The sequence below is a fragment of the Pongo abelii genome, chromosome 16, assembly GCF_028885655.2.
Source record: "Pongo abelii isolate AG06213 chromosome 16, NHGRI_mPonAbe1-v2.0_pri, whole genome shotgun sequence".
In the NCBI taxonomy this organism is placed as follows: domain Eukaryota; kingdom Metazoa; phylum Chordata; class Mammalia; order Primates; family Hominidae; genus Pongo; species Pongo abelii.
In genome coordinates, this window is record NC_072001.2 from 44,586,157 (window position 1) to 44,602,107 (window position 15,951).

A 15,951-nucleotide genomic window follows, 5' to 3' on the forward strand; every position below is an offset into this window, starting at 1 on the left:
TAATCATTGAATTAGGAAACTATCTAGTAAAACTAGTGTATTTTGTGAGTTGTATGAGGATCATTGCTTTAGTAGATAAACATTTCCCAAAGAGGTCACTGGTGAAAAGACATTAAAATAGGGAGTCTGAAATTGTAACAATTTATGGAACTTGTCAGATTACTTACCTAAAAAATGTTTTCTATGATAGCTTTTGTGTGTGTATATGTCTTCTGGTGTGACATTTCAGAGTGTTACTGAATTTTCCCCTCCACAGCTTATTTTGTTGGCTTTTTATTGTAGCTATTTTATCTAGATAAAAAAAAATTTGATGTTGAAAAGCCGAATTGAAAGTTTTTGAATGTTAAGGTATATATGTACCAAAATTGTGGTTTTCATTAAAGCTTTTAGTTTCCCAGAGTATTTTTAGAATGTTGCTAGAAGATTTATTTCTTCATGAGTAGCCTACCCTTTTCTTTTCTTTATTATTATTATTTTGAGACGGAGTCTCACTCCAAGGCTAGAGTGCAGTGACGCTATCTCGGCTCATTGCAACCTCGTGCCTCATCCTCCCGAGTAGCTGGGACTACAGGTGCGCAACGCGACGCCCAGGGCTAATTTTTTGTATTTTTTGTAGAGAGAGGGTTTTGTCATGTTGGCCAGGCTGGTCTTGAACTCCTGACTTCGGGTGATTCGCCCGCCTCAGCCCCTCAAAGTGCTGGGATTACAAGCGTGAGCCACCGCTCCCGGCCTAGCCTACCCCTTTCTAAAGTACATTTGAGTTTTGCAGTTGGCTTAAGTAGACTTCAGAGTGGTCTTGGTGTGTCTGAAACAGCTGAATATCCTTAATTGACTGCCCTTTGATTAGAAAATTCAAATGTTTTACAATATTTATCTTAGAAAAAAAAGAAAATTCATATGGTAGCTCCAAACCTAGGCATATGCATATAGCGAAGTGGAATCTGTGCCTAGATAGATGTAGAATAACAATTTCATTCCATGTTCTTAAACCAGTAGCTGTTATGGCTCAAGATAGAGATGGTTTTAGTCATAAATTAAGTCTTTAATTCAATGCATTTTCATCAACTAATGGATTAATTTGATTAGTGGAGTTAAAAAACCGGCCTTATACAAATCATAAGTCAGAAAGTTTGTTTTCCTGTCTTCAGGCACATTTTTACATTTTTTTATTATATGCCTGTGCACAAAGTTGAAATAGGTTGATATGACTTCTCTGCACTAATTTTTTGCTTCGGCAGAAAGAAAAACTCTGTGTGTGTATATAAAGTTAGTGTAAAATTTACTTCAAGTGCAGTCTAATTTTCACTAAACTGGGTTTTTGTCAACTGCATCTTTGACGTTTCATAGATTAATCTTTAAAAGGTAGTAATTTTTAAAGAATTGGTTAAAACTTCTCTGTCTTGGTTTTACCGGTAATGATCTGAAAACCAAAATTTTAGTTTATAGAAAGATAATGTTTAAGAAATTCGGCACCTTTTCGTGTAATTTATAGGTTTGGGATAACTAAATTTTTTTCATATACTTCTTTGCTGCCGTAGTCATATTAAATGCACCTAAGGATGTTGTGCTCACGTGGAACACATACACACAAAGGATGTTTTGCATACTTATTCACAAAAATAGTTGGTGATTTGTAACAAAACCTTGAAGTTTATGAATTAAAAAGTACAAGCTAGGAGTTTGCATTGTTTGAATTATACATCATTGTAGAGGTATTTTTTTTTTTGCCAGTTCTTTAAGCTTTAATATTTTACCTTATTTGTGACTTCTGTTTAATTTTGTTTTATCAATCTCTGATAGGTATCGCCTAAGTGTGTTAGTTTTAGAAAACCAATCAACTTCATAAGTAAAAGCTTGAGGCAGCTTTTGAAAAGAATCACTGTAAATTTTATCTGTCTTTTAAAAATAAACTTCACATCAGAGGAGAGATTTTTTTTGTTGTTGTTGTTCCTGACCTTCCCTGATATTAGTGCTTTAGTGTTGGGAAGTGAATTTCTATTTTTATCTCTAGTCATAATAGGAAACAATAGTAAACCTTTTGAAGTCTTGATTTTAAAAATATCTATTATCTGTAGACTAACAGATATTTTAAGCTTTGGAGCTGTATGACCAATCTTGTAAGAAGAGGTAAAATTCAGATTAGGTGCTTTTGCTGCTCATCATTAGCTCTGATGAAAGGTAAAATACTTTTTAATTATAATGAAGAAGACTAATAAGTGGCTGAATTTGATTAAGATTACTGACCCACTTACACAGGAGTGGTGATGTAGCATTTTCCTTTTTGTATAACAACTAGAAGCTGTAGCTTTAATTTAGCATATTAGTTCGGTTGATTTTAGCAATCAGATTTTGTTTTTTTTTTTTTGAGACAGGGTCTCACTCTGTCATCTAGACTGGAGTGCAGTGGCACCATCACAGCTCACTGCAGCCTTGGCCTCCCCACCCCCAGGCTCAAGTGATCCTCTCACCTCAGCCACTCAAGTAGCTGGGACTACAGCTACACACCATTGTAGAGATGGAGTCTCACTGTGTTTTCCAGGTTGGTCTCAAACTCCTGGGCTCAAGTGATCCTCCTGCCTCAGCCTCCCAAAGTGCTGGGATTATAGGCATGAGCCACCATGGCCGGCCTCAGATTTCTTTATTATAACTTTGTATTGAGATATAATTCACATAACATATAATTCATCATTTTAAAGTATACACCAAAAAGAAATCCCACACCCATTAGCAGTTAGTCCCAGTTACCCCTTCCCTTGAAACCACTAATCTACTTTCTGTTTCTCTAGATTTGCCTGTGTTGGACATCTCATATAAATGGAATCATACAATATATGTGACCTTTTTCTTTATAACCTTTAATAATTAACTAATTTTAACTTTATTTTTTATTTTTTTAAAGTGATGGGGTCTCACTCTGTCTCCTAGGCTGGAGTGCAGTGATATGGTTATGGCTCACTGCAACCTGAACTTCCAGGGCTGCGGAAGGTGTCCTCCTGGCCACCATACCTGCTATTTTTTTTTTTTGGTAGAGACCGACTCTGGCTATTTTGACCAGGCTGGTCTTGAACTCTTGACCTCAAACGTTTCTCCCACATGGGCCTCCTAAAGTGATAGAATTACGGGTGTGAGCCACTGCACCTGCCCACCTGGCCTGTTTTTTAGTTTTTAAAGGTTGTGTGTTCACAAGGCGCAAAATTTAGAAAGTGTAAAAGGGTATCTTTTCCAAGTCATCAAGTTTTCCTTGGATATGACCAATACTACTGTTTTCTTTTCTGTCTTTCCAGCGATAGTCTGTGTAAAGCAAATATGTACATGTTCTTTTTCATTCTTTGGCTTTTTATTTATTTTAAAGACCGAAATACTGTCTATTTCTTTGACTTTAAAAAGGAAAAATCTTTTACAAGAGTTGAAAAACTACCTATCCGGTATTATGTTCACTGCTTGGATGATGGGATCGTTAGACGCCCAAACCTTATATTATGCAGTATACTCATGTAAACAAACCTGCACATGTACTCCCTGTCTGAAGTTTAAGAGGTACAATAAAAAACTTTTAAAAGATGTGTGGCATAATTTACAACTGTTCTGAACATTTTACGCTTAATATATCTTGTAGATATTTTTTGCATGCATTCATTAAGCTTATACATTCTCTTTTATGACTGTTAACATTCCACTCTATGGATATGTCATCATTTGTTTTACCATTTTAAGGACTTCTCTCTTCCTGTCTAGTCTTTTGCTGTTATAAGTGGGAATGCAGGGGATAATCTTGTATAGATATCATTTATCACAGGTGTGTGTATTTAAAATAAAGTCCTATAGTGGGTTTTAACAGTGAATTAAAAAAACTTAAAGTCCTGGAAAAACTTCTTTGTCGTAGGATGATATATGGATTTGTACTTTTGATATTTTCAAGTTGCCCTCTCATAGAGATTCTATTATTTTATGCTCCCAGTAACTGCTTAGGGGAGAATGCTGGTTGCTTAACCCTTTCCAGCACTACCAGGCTTTGATTTTTGCCAGTCTGATAAGTAAAAAAACAGTATCTCAAGATGATTTTAATTTGCTTTCCTCTTTACTATGTACATATTCATAGCCATTTGTGTTTATTATCCTTTACTCATTTTCCTGTTAGGTATTTGGTCTTGTTGATTTGTAGGAAGCCTTAAAAAATTATTATTACTGTTAATGTATTTTTATTTTATTTTTTTGAGTCAGAGTCTCGCTCTGTCACCCAGGCTGAAGTGCAGTGGTGCCATCTTGGCTCGTTGCAACTCCACCTCCTGGGTTCAAGCGATTCTCTTGCCTTAGCCTCCCGAGTACCTGGGATTATGGGCGCACACCACCATGCCCAGCTAATTTTTTATTTTTAGTAGAGACGGAGTTTCACCATGTTGGCCAGGCTGGTCTTGAGCTCCTGACCTCAAGTAATCTGACCTCCTTGGCCTCCCAGAGTGCTTGGATTACAGGCGTGAGCCGCTGCTCCCGGCCGCTATTATTTTTTAATAGAGACGGACTTTCACTACGTTGGACAGGCTGGTCTGGGACTCCTGACTTCAAGCAGTCCTCCTGTCTTGGCCTCCCAAAGTGCTGGGATTGTAGGTGTGAGTCACCATGTCCAGCCCCCTTTTTATATTAGGGAAATGAGTTCTTTATAAGTTGCAAATACCTTTTCCTGGTTAGTTTGTTTTTTGATTTTGCTTAAATGATTTTGCCAGATTAAAAAATTTACAGAATATTAAATTTTATTTTATTTTTATTTCTTTGAGACAGAGTCTTTCCCTGTCACCCAGTCTGGAGTGCAGTGGCGTGATCTTGGTTTAGTGCACCTTCTGCCTCCTAGGTTCAAGTGGTTCTGGTGCCTCAGCCTCCTGAGTAGCTGGGACTACAGGCGTGCGCCACCACACCAGGCTAATTTTTTTATTTTTAATAGAGATGGGGTTTCGCCATGTTGGCCAGGCTAGTCTCGAGTTCCTGGCCTTAAATGATCCACTGGCCTCGGCCTCTCAAAGTGCTGGGATTGCAGGTGTGAGCCACCACGCCTGGCATTATATAATATTAAATTTATCACTTTTTTTTTTTTTTTTGCCTTACTGGTTTTAGATTTTGTGTCTTATCAAAAAACTTTTCTCAGGATTTAGGAATAAAAAAATTAAATATTAGATTCATCTGGAATTTATTTCAGTGTAAGGTCCATTGAGTTCCATTGATTTGTCATGGCTTCTTTAAATGTGTGTACTAAGAAGTTAGATAGCTTTTTACTTATTTATGGAACCATGTCTTCTGAACCATATGAAGAGCTAATTCTGTACAATTAGCTCTTTGGGATGAAAATGGAAATTTACTTATTTAATTTACTCATCACCGGGGAACTTGCTATATAAAGGAATCTTCTGGCAAATTAATTCATGAAGTGTTAGGATGCTTTAAAAATGCATAACCTTCAAATTTAACTTTTTAATTTTGTATACTTTTATTTTTTTGTAATGAATATACTCTTTTGTTTCTTTGTGTGAGATTATAGTATTTATAGTGAATTGTTAGAGGATTAGGATATAAGCACCTTAACTAATTGGATTAAAATGAACTTTAAAAAAATGATTAGATATTCCAGAATAAATATTCTTACTGTGATTGAAAGAAAAGCTTAGAAGCAAAGTCTTAGAAGAATTTAGGATATTTTGGGGATGACATAATTGTTCTTGTATTTTTGTTCAAGAAATAAATACTCACTTGATTAAAGGGTGTTTTTTGTTTTTGGTTTTTTTTTGCTTGTTTCTTAGGATGGGAAGGCCATTGTGACTATGTGGTGATTACAGTTGTCTTACTACTGAGTTTCCTACTGAAATCATGGAGGAGAAACAGCAGATTATATTGGCTAATCAAGATGGTGGAACAGTAGCAGGAGCAGCACCTACCTTCTTTGTCATCTTAAAGCAGCCAGGAAATGGCAAAACTGATCAAGGAATTTTGGTTACTAATCAGGATGCCTGTGCTTTGGCTAGTAGTGTGTCATCACCAGTAAAATCTAAAGGGAAGATTTGCCTTCCAGCTGATTGTACTGTGGGTGGAATCACTGTTACCCTCGATAACAATAGTATGTGGAATGAGTTCTATCATCGAAGCACAGAGATGATTCTGACCAAGCAAGGAAGACGCATGTTTCCTTACTGTCGTTATTGGATAACAGGTTTAGATTCAAATTTGAAGTATATTCTTGTCATGGATATATCTCCTGTGGATAACCATCGTTATAAGTGGAATGGTCGTTGGTGGGAACCCAGTGGGAAGGCTGAACCTCATGTTTTGGGGAGGGTTTTTATTCATCCAGAATCTCCTTCCACAGGTCATTATTGGATGCATCAACCAGTATCTTTCTATAAACTCAAACTTACCAACAATACACTGGACCAAGAAGGGCATATCATCTTGCACTCTATGCATCGTTACCTGCCGAGGCTTCATTTGGTGCCTGCAGAAAAGGCTGTGGAGGTGATACAATTAAATGGCCCTGGTGTCCACACTTTTACCTTCCCACAGACTGAATTCTTTGCAGTAACAGCTTATCAGAACATTCAGATTACTCAGCTGAAAATAGATTACAATCCATTTGCCAAAGGCTTTCGGGATGATGGGCTGAATAGTAAGCCCCAGAGAGATGGAAAACAAAAGAACAGCTCTGACCAAGAAGGGAATAATATTTCCAGTTCTTCTGGTCATCGGGTCCGTCTTACAGAAGGTCAGGGGTCAGAGATACAACCAGGTGATTTGGATCCTTTGTCAAGGGGTCATGAAACATCAGGCAAGGGTTTGGAGAAGACTTCCCTTAATATAAAACGAGACTTTCTTGGTTTCATGGATACTGATTCAGCACTTAGTGAAGTTCCTCAATTGAAGCAAGAGATTTCTGAATGGTAAGTAGTAGTTTTTCTGTTCTTAGAAATAAAAGGAAGATTGAGATGGGCCAGGTGTTGGATTTAACATCTTGGTTCTGTGGAATGCTACAGATGTTGATAAATGTAAGCCACTATAAAATATACTACAACTGCTTTTACATTGTGTGAAGTGACATCATTTTTCTGTAATGAGAATCAGTTGGGTTCAGGATCTAGAATTATAGGCAAATTGGATAACTTATCAGAATTATTCATATGTATTTAGAATGTTCCTTGATATCCTTGGGGGATTGGTTCCAGGACCACCCAAGAATACCAACACCTGACTACATTTGAGACTCCATCTCAAAAAAAAAAAAAGAAAATCATAGCAATTACAACAACATAGATGAGCCTAGAGAATACTATGCTAAGTGAAATAGGCAAAACAAAAAAAGACAAATACTGCAAAATATTCATAAAAGTAGAAAGTAGAATGGTGGATGCCAGCAAGTAGAGAGAGACTGAAAGATGTTGGTCAAAGGGTACAAAGCTTCAGTTATGCCAGGTAAATTTTAAAGAAAGAGTAAGCATACTGTTTTTTTTTGAGACGGAATCTCGCTCTGTCGCCAGGGCTGGAGTGCAGTGGCACGATCTCCGCTTACTGCAAGCTCCGTCTCCTGGGTTCACGCCATTCTCCTGCCTCAGCCTCCCGAGTAGCTGGGACTACAGGTGCCCGTCACCACGCCAGGCTAATTTTTTAATATTTTTAGTAGAGACGGGGTTTCACTGTGTTAGCCAGGATGGTCTCGATTTCCTGACCTCATGATCTGTCCGCCTCGGCTTCCCAAAGTGCTGGGATTACAGGCATGAGCCACCGCGCCCGTCCGTAAGCATACTATTTTAACAAGTAATAATTTTAAGCTGCTTCTTTGGTTGGGCAATTTATGGATTAGGATATCCCTCAGGCAGTAAATTCACAAATATTAGATATAAATAACGACTCTGAATCCATTTTGTGCTTTGTATAGGTAAGTTTTGTTTCCATTATGATTTGGCGTTATTTTTCTTCCCTTCTTCAATTATAGTAGGCCCACATCTACTGGTTCTGCATCCACAGATACAGCTGGCCAACTAAGGGACTTGAGTATCCTCAGATTTTGGTATCTGGGGAGGGTCCTGGAACCTAGTCCTCTTCAGATACAGAAAGTTGCCTGTAATCATGAGTTGTCTATACAATCAATATTCCATGGAGGCTGCAGCTATACATTCAACTAACCACAAATCCAAAATATTTGGGATGAGATGGCGGGGAGGATTTCACAAAGTTCCAAAAAGCAAAACTTGAATTTGACTATTGTGAATGATGCTGTTTTTTCTTTTTGTTTGAACTTGCCTTATTTTTGTTTGTTTATTTTTTTTGAGACGGAGTCTCACTCTGTCGCCCAGGCTGGAGTGCAGTGGTGCCATCTCGGCTCACTGCAACCTCTGGCTCCCAGGTTCAAGCTATTCTCCTGCCTCAACCTCCCAAGTAGCTGGGATTACAGGTATGTGCCGCCATGCCCAGCTAAATTTTTTGTATTTTTTTTAGTAGAGGTGGAGTTTCACCATGTTGGCCAGGCTGATCTCAAACTCCTGACCTCAGGTGATCCACCCGCCTCTGCCTCCCAAAGTGTTGGAATTACAGATGTGAGCCACCGCGCCCGGCCTGAACTTGCCTTATTTTGATTTTTAAACCCAAGTTCAGCAAAAGTAAAGAAATCCCTGCACACAAATTTCCTTTACTTTCCTTTTCTTGCTAAAATTGTAGGCCACTAACGGCTACTATTTTTTGAATTTGGAATCTCCGTGCTCATGAGTTCCCCTTGTCTTGTCTGTGAGCTGGTTATTGCTTTGCTTTTTCTAAGGATTGTTGCAGCAGGAGGAAGTGCTGCTCAAGCAATGCATACAGTTTTTTTGTCAAAGGGGAAAGGTTCTTTCAGGTTATACTTTTTGCTGTCGTATTGTTTGTAATTGCAACTGGTGGATGCCATCTTTAAACTTGATTCTTCAGCCACAGCTTAATCATCTTGATTATCTAACATAATTAAAATAAGATTTAAACAGTTGACCACAAATTATATTTTTACCCTTGTTATCCAGAAACAGTTTATTGTACCATTGGATGACGCGGAATTTATTGAAATTCCTTTAGAGGATAGGGCCTGAAGGAGTTTGTTAGGTGAAAGGGTCAGATGTATGTTTTGTTTGTTTTTCGAGACAGTGTATGGCTCTGTCACTTAGAATGGGTGCAGTAGCGCATTCACGGCTCACTGCAGCCCTGACTTCCTGGACTTGGGTGTTCTCCTACCTCAGCCTCCTGAATAGCTGGGACTACAGGCATGCACCACCATCCCTGGCTAATTTTTTTGTATTTTTAGTAGAGACGAGGTTTTGCCATGTTGCCCAGGCTGGTCTCAAACTCGTGAGCTGAAGCGATCTGTCAGCCTTGGCCTTTCACAGTGCTGGGATTACAGGCATGAGCCGCCACACCCAGCCGGGCTTATTTTTTTGTTATAGAAGGCAGCTGTTGGGATTACATATGGTTAAGCTTTTGATTTTAATGGATCAAGAGAGTGGTTCAGATTTATTAACGTATAGTATCTCTGTCACTAAAGGGAGAAAAGCATCTTGAATCATGCTCCAAGAAATAGCATTATCTTTATGTGCGAAAATGGTATTTAGCTGTATGTAAACTTTTTCTCTAAATGCTTGATATGGAAGCAGAAATTATTTTTAGGCAGGAGTTGGGCAAATCTGGCCTATAGCCTATTTTAGTATGTATACAAGAATATGTGACAGAGACCATAGATGATTGTAAAACGTAAAATATTTACTATCTTTTCCTTTACAGGAAAAATTTGCTAACCTCTGATTTAAGGGTTTAAAAAATTATATACACATGCGTGTGCACACACACACACACACACACTATTTTCCCATTTTCTATTCAGTTACTGATACATGATTGCTCTGTCGTTCTGCTTTGTTTTAGCTAATGTTATTGGGAAACACACTGATCTTTATTCAGGCTTTATTTGCTACATTTGGGTTGCTTGACCATTTTTCTCCTACTTTAAACTCTTATTTTTTCTTCCTTGGCTTTTACCATACCATTCACGTGGTTCTCCTAATTCTTGATTTTTTCCCTTCTTTCAGTTATTCTTACTGACTCCTTATATTATAATATATTCAGATATTTATTAAATGAAGGTTATTTCCTAGTATTATGCTCTTGTAGTCCTTATTTTTTCTTTCTTTCTTTTTCTTTTTTGAGACAGAGTCTTGCCCTGTTGCCCAGGCTGAAGTGCAGTGGTGTGATCTTGGCTCGCTGCAACCTCTGCCTCCTGGGTTCAAGCGATTCTTGTGCCTCAGCCTCTGGATTAGCTGGAATTACAGGTGCATGCCACCATGCCTGGCTAATTTTTGTATTTTTAGTAGAGATGGGGTTTCACCATGTTGGCCAGGCTGGTCTTGAACTCCTGGCCTCAAGTGATCCTCCTGCCTCAGCTTCCCAAAGTGGTAGGATTACAGGCGTGAGCTACCATGCCCAGCTGTTGTAGTCTTTTTCTTTCTTTCTTTTTTTTTTGAGATGGAGTTTTGCTCTTGTTTCCCAGGCTGGAGTGCAGTGGCATGATCTTGGTTCAGTGCAACCTCTGCTTCTTGGGTTCAAGTGATTCTCCTGCCTTAGCCTCTGGAGTAGCTGGGATTACAGGCATGTGCCACCACGCCTGGCTAATTTTTGTATTTTTAGTAGAGACGGGGTTTCACCATGTTGGCCAGACTGGTCTCGAACTCATGACCTCAGGTGATCCACCTGCCTCAGCCTCCCAAAGTGCTGGAATTACAGGCGTGAGCCACCCCGTCCCTGGCCATCTTGTAGTCTTATCTATGACTTTGACCTCTTCTCCCATCTAATACTGATTATTATTATGTTTTGAGACGGAGTCTTGCTCTGTCGCCCAGGCTGAAGTGCAGTGGCGCGATCTCGACTCACGGCAACCTCCGCCTCCTGGGTTCAAGCAATTCTGCCTCAGCCGCCCGAGTAGCTGGGATTACAGGCACGTGCCGCCATACCCGGCTAATTTTTGTAGTTTTAGTAGAGGTAGGCTTTCGCCATGTTGGCCAGGCTGGTTTTGAACTCTTGACCTCAGGTGACCCACCTACCTCAGCTTCCCAAGTGCTGGATTACAGGGGTGAGCCACTATATCCAACCAATTATTATTTTTTATTTTTATTTTTAGACAGAGTCTGGCTCTATTGCCTCAGCTGGAATGCAGTGGTGCGATCTTGGCTCACTGCGCTTCTGCCTCCCAGGTTCAAGCAATTTTCCTGCCTCAGCCTCTGGGGTAGCTGGGATTACAGGTGCCTGCCACCACGCCCGACTAATTTTTTTGTATTTTCAGTAGAGATGGGGTTTCACCATGTTGGCCAGGCTGGTCTCGAACTCCTGACCTCAAGTGGCCCGCTCGCCTCAGCCTCCCAAAGTGTTAGGATTGTAGGCATGAGCCACTATGCCTGGCTTAATAGTGATTATTTTTATTTTTATTTTTATTTTTATTTTTATTTTTTTTTAGACAGAGTCTCGCTGTGTCACCCAGGCTGAAACATAGTGGCGTGATCTGGGCTCACTGCAACCTCCGCCTCCTGGGTTCAAGTGATTCTCCTGCCTCAGCCTCCTGAGTAGTTGAGACTACAGACACATGCCACCACGCCCAACTATTTTTTGTATTTTTAGTAGAGATGGGGTTTCACCATGTTGGTCAGGATGGTCTCGATCTCTTGACCTCTTGATCCGCCCACCTCGGCCTCCCAAAGTGTTGGGATGACAGGCGTGAGCCACGGCACCCGGCCAATAGTGAATATTTTTAAAGCCACTGATGTTTCTAGCTTATTTGTCTCTCTTCTTAGTTCCAGACCTCTAGATCAAAATGTTCATTATTATAGACAATTCCAGCTGAATTTTTCTTTTTACTTTAAATCCTGCCCTTTTTTTTTGCATTAGCTATGATAGTCATTCAAATCGGAAACCTCTGCATTATTTTTGCCTCCTTACATAAATCTGTTAAGTTATTCTCCTATTGATGTATATTTGGATTGTTTCTAGTTTTTGACTGTTATGAATAAAACTACAAACTTTCTTACATGTGTCTTTGGTGGACATACGCACTAGTTTCTTTTTGTTACATGTCTAGGAGGAGAATTGCTGGGTCATACAGTAGGCATACTTTTAGTAGACACTGCCAGAATTTTCCAAAAGGATCATACCAGCTTATACTTCCATCAAAAATGTATGATGAGAGTTCCTGTTACTTCTGCATCTTTGTTAGCACATGTGGTATTGTCTTTTTTGTTTTTAGCTATTCTGGTTTCACTATCTTTAGAGGCTACTGCTGCTTTTTTTTTCCCCCCTTTCTTTTTTTTTGAGTCAGGATCTTGCTGTTTGTTTCCCAGGCTGGAGTGCAGTGGCAGGTTCATGGCTTGCTGTAGCCTTGACCTCTTGGGCCCTACTGATCCTCCTGCCTCAGCCTCCCTAGTAGCTGGGACTACAGGCATGCACCACCACGCCCAGTTAATTTTTAAAAAAGATTTATGTAGAAACGGGATCTTACTATGTTGGCCAGGCTCGTCTCAAACTCCTGGCTACAAGGATCCTCCTACCTCAGCCTCCGAAAGTGTTGGGATTACGGGAGTGAGCCACTGTGCCCGGCTGTTTAGAGGCTTCTAATTCCATTAATGGATGACTGCTTATTTCCTGTAAGCAGAAATTCATCTTTGCCATCCCCTTTTTGTATGTTTACCTATTTCTTCTTTTTAAAAAAATTGTAGCTGTAGAGGGCAAAATCAATTCATACCCTCTTTTACGTGACCTTCAAACGTTTGGGGAAAAATTACACTCCTTTATGATTTCTGTTATCTTTTATTCAGTCATTCACTAAGTGTAACTGAATACCTTTTAGTTTCAGGTACTTTTCTAAGTACCAAATGAAACAAATTCCTGCATTATGGATCTTAGGTTTTACATAATTCCAACCTAAGCACAGATCATTCAGCTTTTCCATGTGTGACATAGTTTTCAGATGTTTTTCCGTTTGATTAGTTGATTGCACACTACCATGGGTGAACCTGGAGTTTCTGGCACATATATTTTTCTCCCAAGAAAGCTCATCAGAATGCAAGTGAGTGAGAATGACATTATTATAGAGAGAATCACTCTGGTTTGGTTTTTTTTTTTTTTTTTTTTGAGACAAAGTCTCGCACTGTTGTGCCAACTGGAGTCCAGTGGTGCAATCTTGGCTTACTGCAACCTCCACATCCTGGGTTCAAGTGATTCTCCTGCCTCAGCCTCCCAAGTAGCTGGGATTTCAGGCACCTGCCACCAAGCCTGGCTAATTTTATGTAGAGATTTCACTATGTTGGCCAGGCTGGTCTCATGATCCGCCCGCCTTGGCCTCCCCAAGTGCCGGGATTACAGGCGTGAGCCACCGTGCCTGGCCTGGTTTGATATATTTAAAACAAGAATTAATTCACAAATGTCAATATTAGACAAATATGAACAGTTTTACAAAAATACTGTTCCCACAATCTAGAATCCTGCTTTTTTTCCTCAACATTGTGCATTCTATGGCAGGCATTTTTAAGGGGCTGTGTTAGTATCCATAAGATGTATTTAATCAGTTCTGTGTTGATGGACCTTGAAATTGTTTTAGTTTTTTTAGCCACTACAAATAATGCTTCAGTAAAATTTCTTACACACATTTTTTATATACGTTTGCAAATACAGTGATTAATTCTTAGGAATGGAATTGCCTAGATCAAGATTTTAAGTTTTAATTAATTGCTAAATTATATTCTAAAAGGTTATAGCCATTTATATCCCTACCCATAGTACATGAGCCTGCTGATTTTTGTATCATCTTTACTGTAGTCCAAAATACCATCCCCACTGCATAACATCTACCTGGTTTCCCGGCTGCTTTCCCCCCCAAAATCCCATGCTCTATTTGGTAGACAGAAAGATCTTTGAAAAATATGACTTACAGGGGATTATGTCCCCTCTTAAAATTCTTCAGTGGCTTTCCATTGCACTTAAAGGCCACTTGCCTGATCTCTTTGGCCTTATCCCATTTATCTGTTGATGGACACTTGGATAGCTTCTACCTTTTTGCTATTGTGGATAATGGAGTTACGAATTTTTTTTTTTGGAGATTGAGTCTCGCTCTGTCGCCCCCAGGCAGGATTGCAGAGGTGTGATCTTGGCTCACGGCAACCTCTGCCTCCTGTGTCCAAGCGATCCTCCCACCCCAGCCTCCAGAGTAGCTGGGATTACAGACATGTGCCACCACACCCAGCTAATTTTTTTATTTTTATTAGAGGCAGGGTTTCGCCATGTTGGCCAGGCTGATTTCGAACTCCTGACCTCAGGTGATCCACCCACCTCAGCCTCTCAAGTGCTGGATTACAGGAGTGAGCCACTGCACCTGGCCAATGAATTCTTTTGGGTATATACCCAGGAGTAGAATTGCTGGATCATATGGTGATTCTATTTTTAATTTTTTGAGGAACCACAATACTGTTTTCCAAAGTGCCTGAACCACTCTGTATTCCCATCAACAGTGCACAAGTGTTCTAATTTCTCCTTATCCTGGCCAGCACTTACTGTTTTTAATAATAGCCATCTTAATGGGTATGAAGGGATAGCTCGTTGTGGTTTTTAATTTGCATTTCCCTAATGATTAACAATGTTATTCAGGCATTTTTTCACGTTTATTTACCATTTGTATAAGGAGGAATGTTTATTCAAGTGCTTTGCCCATTTAAAAATTGAGTCATTATTTTGTTATTGAGATGCAGGAGTTCTTTATATATTTTGGATATTAATCCATTAGATAAATGATTTGGAAATCTTTTCTCTCATTCTGTGGCTTGTTCTTTTCATTCTTATATAGTGTGTTTTGATGCACAAGTTTTTAATTTTAATGAAGTACAATTTTCCTATTCTTTATTCTCTTGACTGTGCTTTTGATGTTATGCTTAAGAAACCATTGCCAAATCTAACATTGGAAAGAGTTTCCCTTATGTTTCTTACTAAGAGTTTTATAGTTTTACTTCTTAAGTTTAGGTCTGCAATCAATTTTGATTTTTTTTTTTTTTTTGAGACAGAGTCTTGCTCTGTCACCCAGGCTGGAGTGCAGTGGTGTGATCTCGACTCACTGCAACCTCTGCCTCCCAGGTTCAAGTGATTCTCCTGCCTCAGCCTCCCGAGTAGCTGGGATTACAGGTGCTCGCCACCATGCCCGGCTAATTTTTGTATTTTTAGTAGAGATGAGGTTTGGCTGTGTTGGCTAGGCTGGTATCCAACTCCTGACCTCAAGTGATCTGCCCGCCTCAGCCTCCCAAAGTGTTGGGATTACAGGCATGAGCCACCATGCCTGAGTATTTTTATTAGTGGTGTAAGGTAAGGCTTCAGCTTCATTCTTCTGCATGTGTGTATCCAGTTTTCCTGTCACCATTCATTGAAAAGACTGTCCTGGCTGGGTGCTGTGGCTCACGCCTGTAACCCCAGCACTTTGGGAGGCTGAGGTGGGCGGATCACGAGGTCAGAAGTTGGGGACCAGTGTGGCCAGCATAGTGAAACCCTGTCTCTACTAAAAATACAAAAAAAATTATCCAGGCATGGTGGCGCACACCTGTAGTCTCAGCTACTCAGGAGGCTGAGGCAGGAGAATTGCTTGAACCCGGGAGGCGGCAGTTGCAGTGAGCCGAAATTGCACCATTGTCCTCCAGCCTGGGCAGCAGAGCGAGACTCCATCTCAAAAACAAAACAAAACAAAACAAAACAAAACACAAAACGAAAAAACAAGACTGTCCTTTTCCCATTGAATGGTCTTTGCACCTGTTGAAAATCAATTGACCACATACGTGCGGATTGATTTCTCAGCTCTCTGTATTCTGTTCGCCTGTATGTTTATGTTTATCTTTATGCCAGTGCCACATTATTTTGATTACTAGACATTTTCAAATTGGACAGTGT

At 39.7% G+C, this 15,951-nt stretch overlaps 1 protein-coding gene across 20 annotated transcripts in view; it reads left to right on the forward strand.

Moving 5' to 3' along the window:
- MGA (MAX dimerization protein MGA) overlaps window positions 1-15,951 on the forward strand; it is a 159,336-nt gene that overhangs the window by 51,106 nt on the left and 92,279 nt on the right. For 19 of the 20 annotated variants that reach the window (XM_054532609.2, XM_063716590.1, XM_054532610.2 and 16 more), the window contains exon 2: window positions 5,787-6,917. The exons of the other annotated variant lie outside the window; for it this stretch is intronic. In XM_054532609.2, the coding sequence (XP_054388584.1) occupies window positions 5,854-6,917 (1,064 nt within the window). In that variant the 5' untranslated portion in view covers window positions 5,787-5,853. The remainder of the gene's footprint in view (window positions 1-5,786; window positions 6,918-15,951) is intronic. 20 annotated transcript variants of the gene reach the window in all.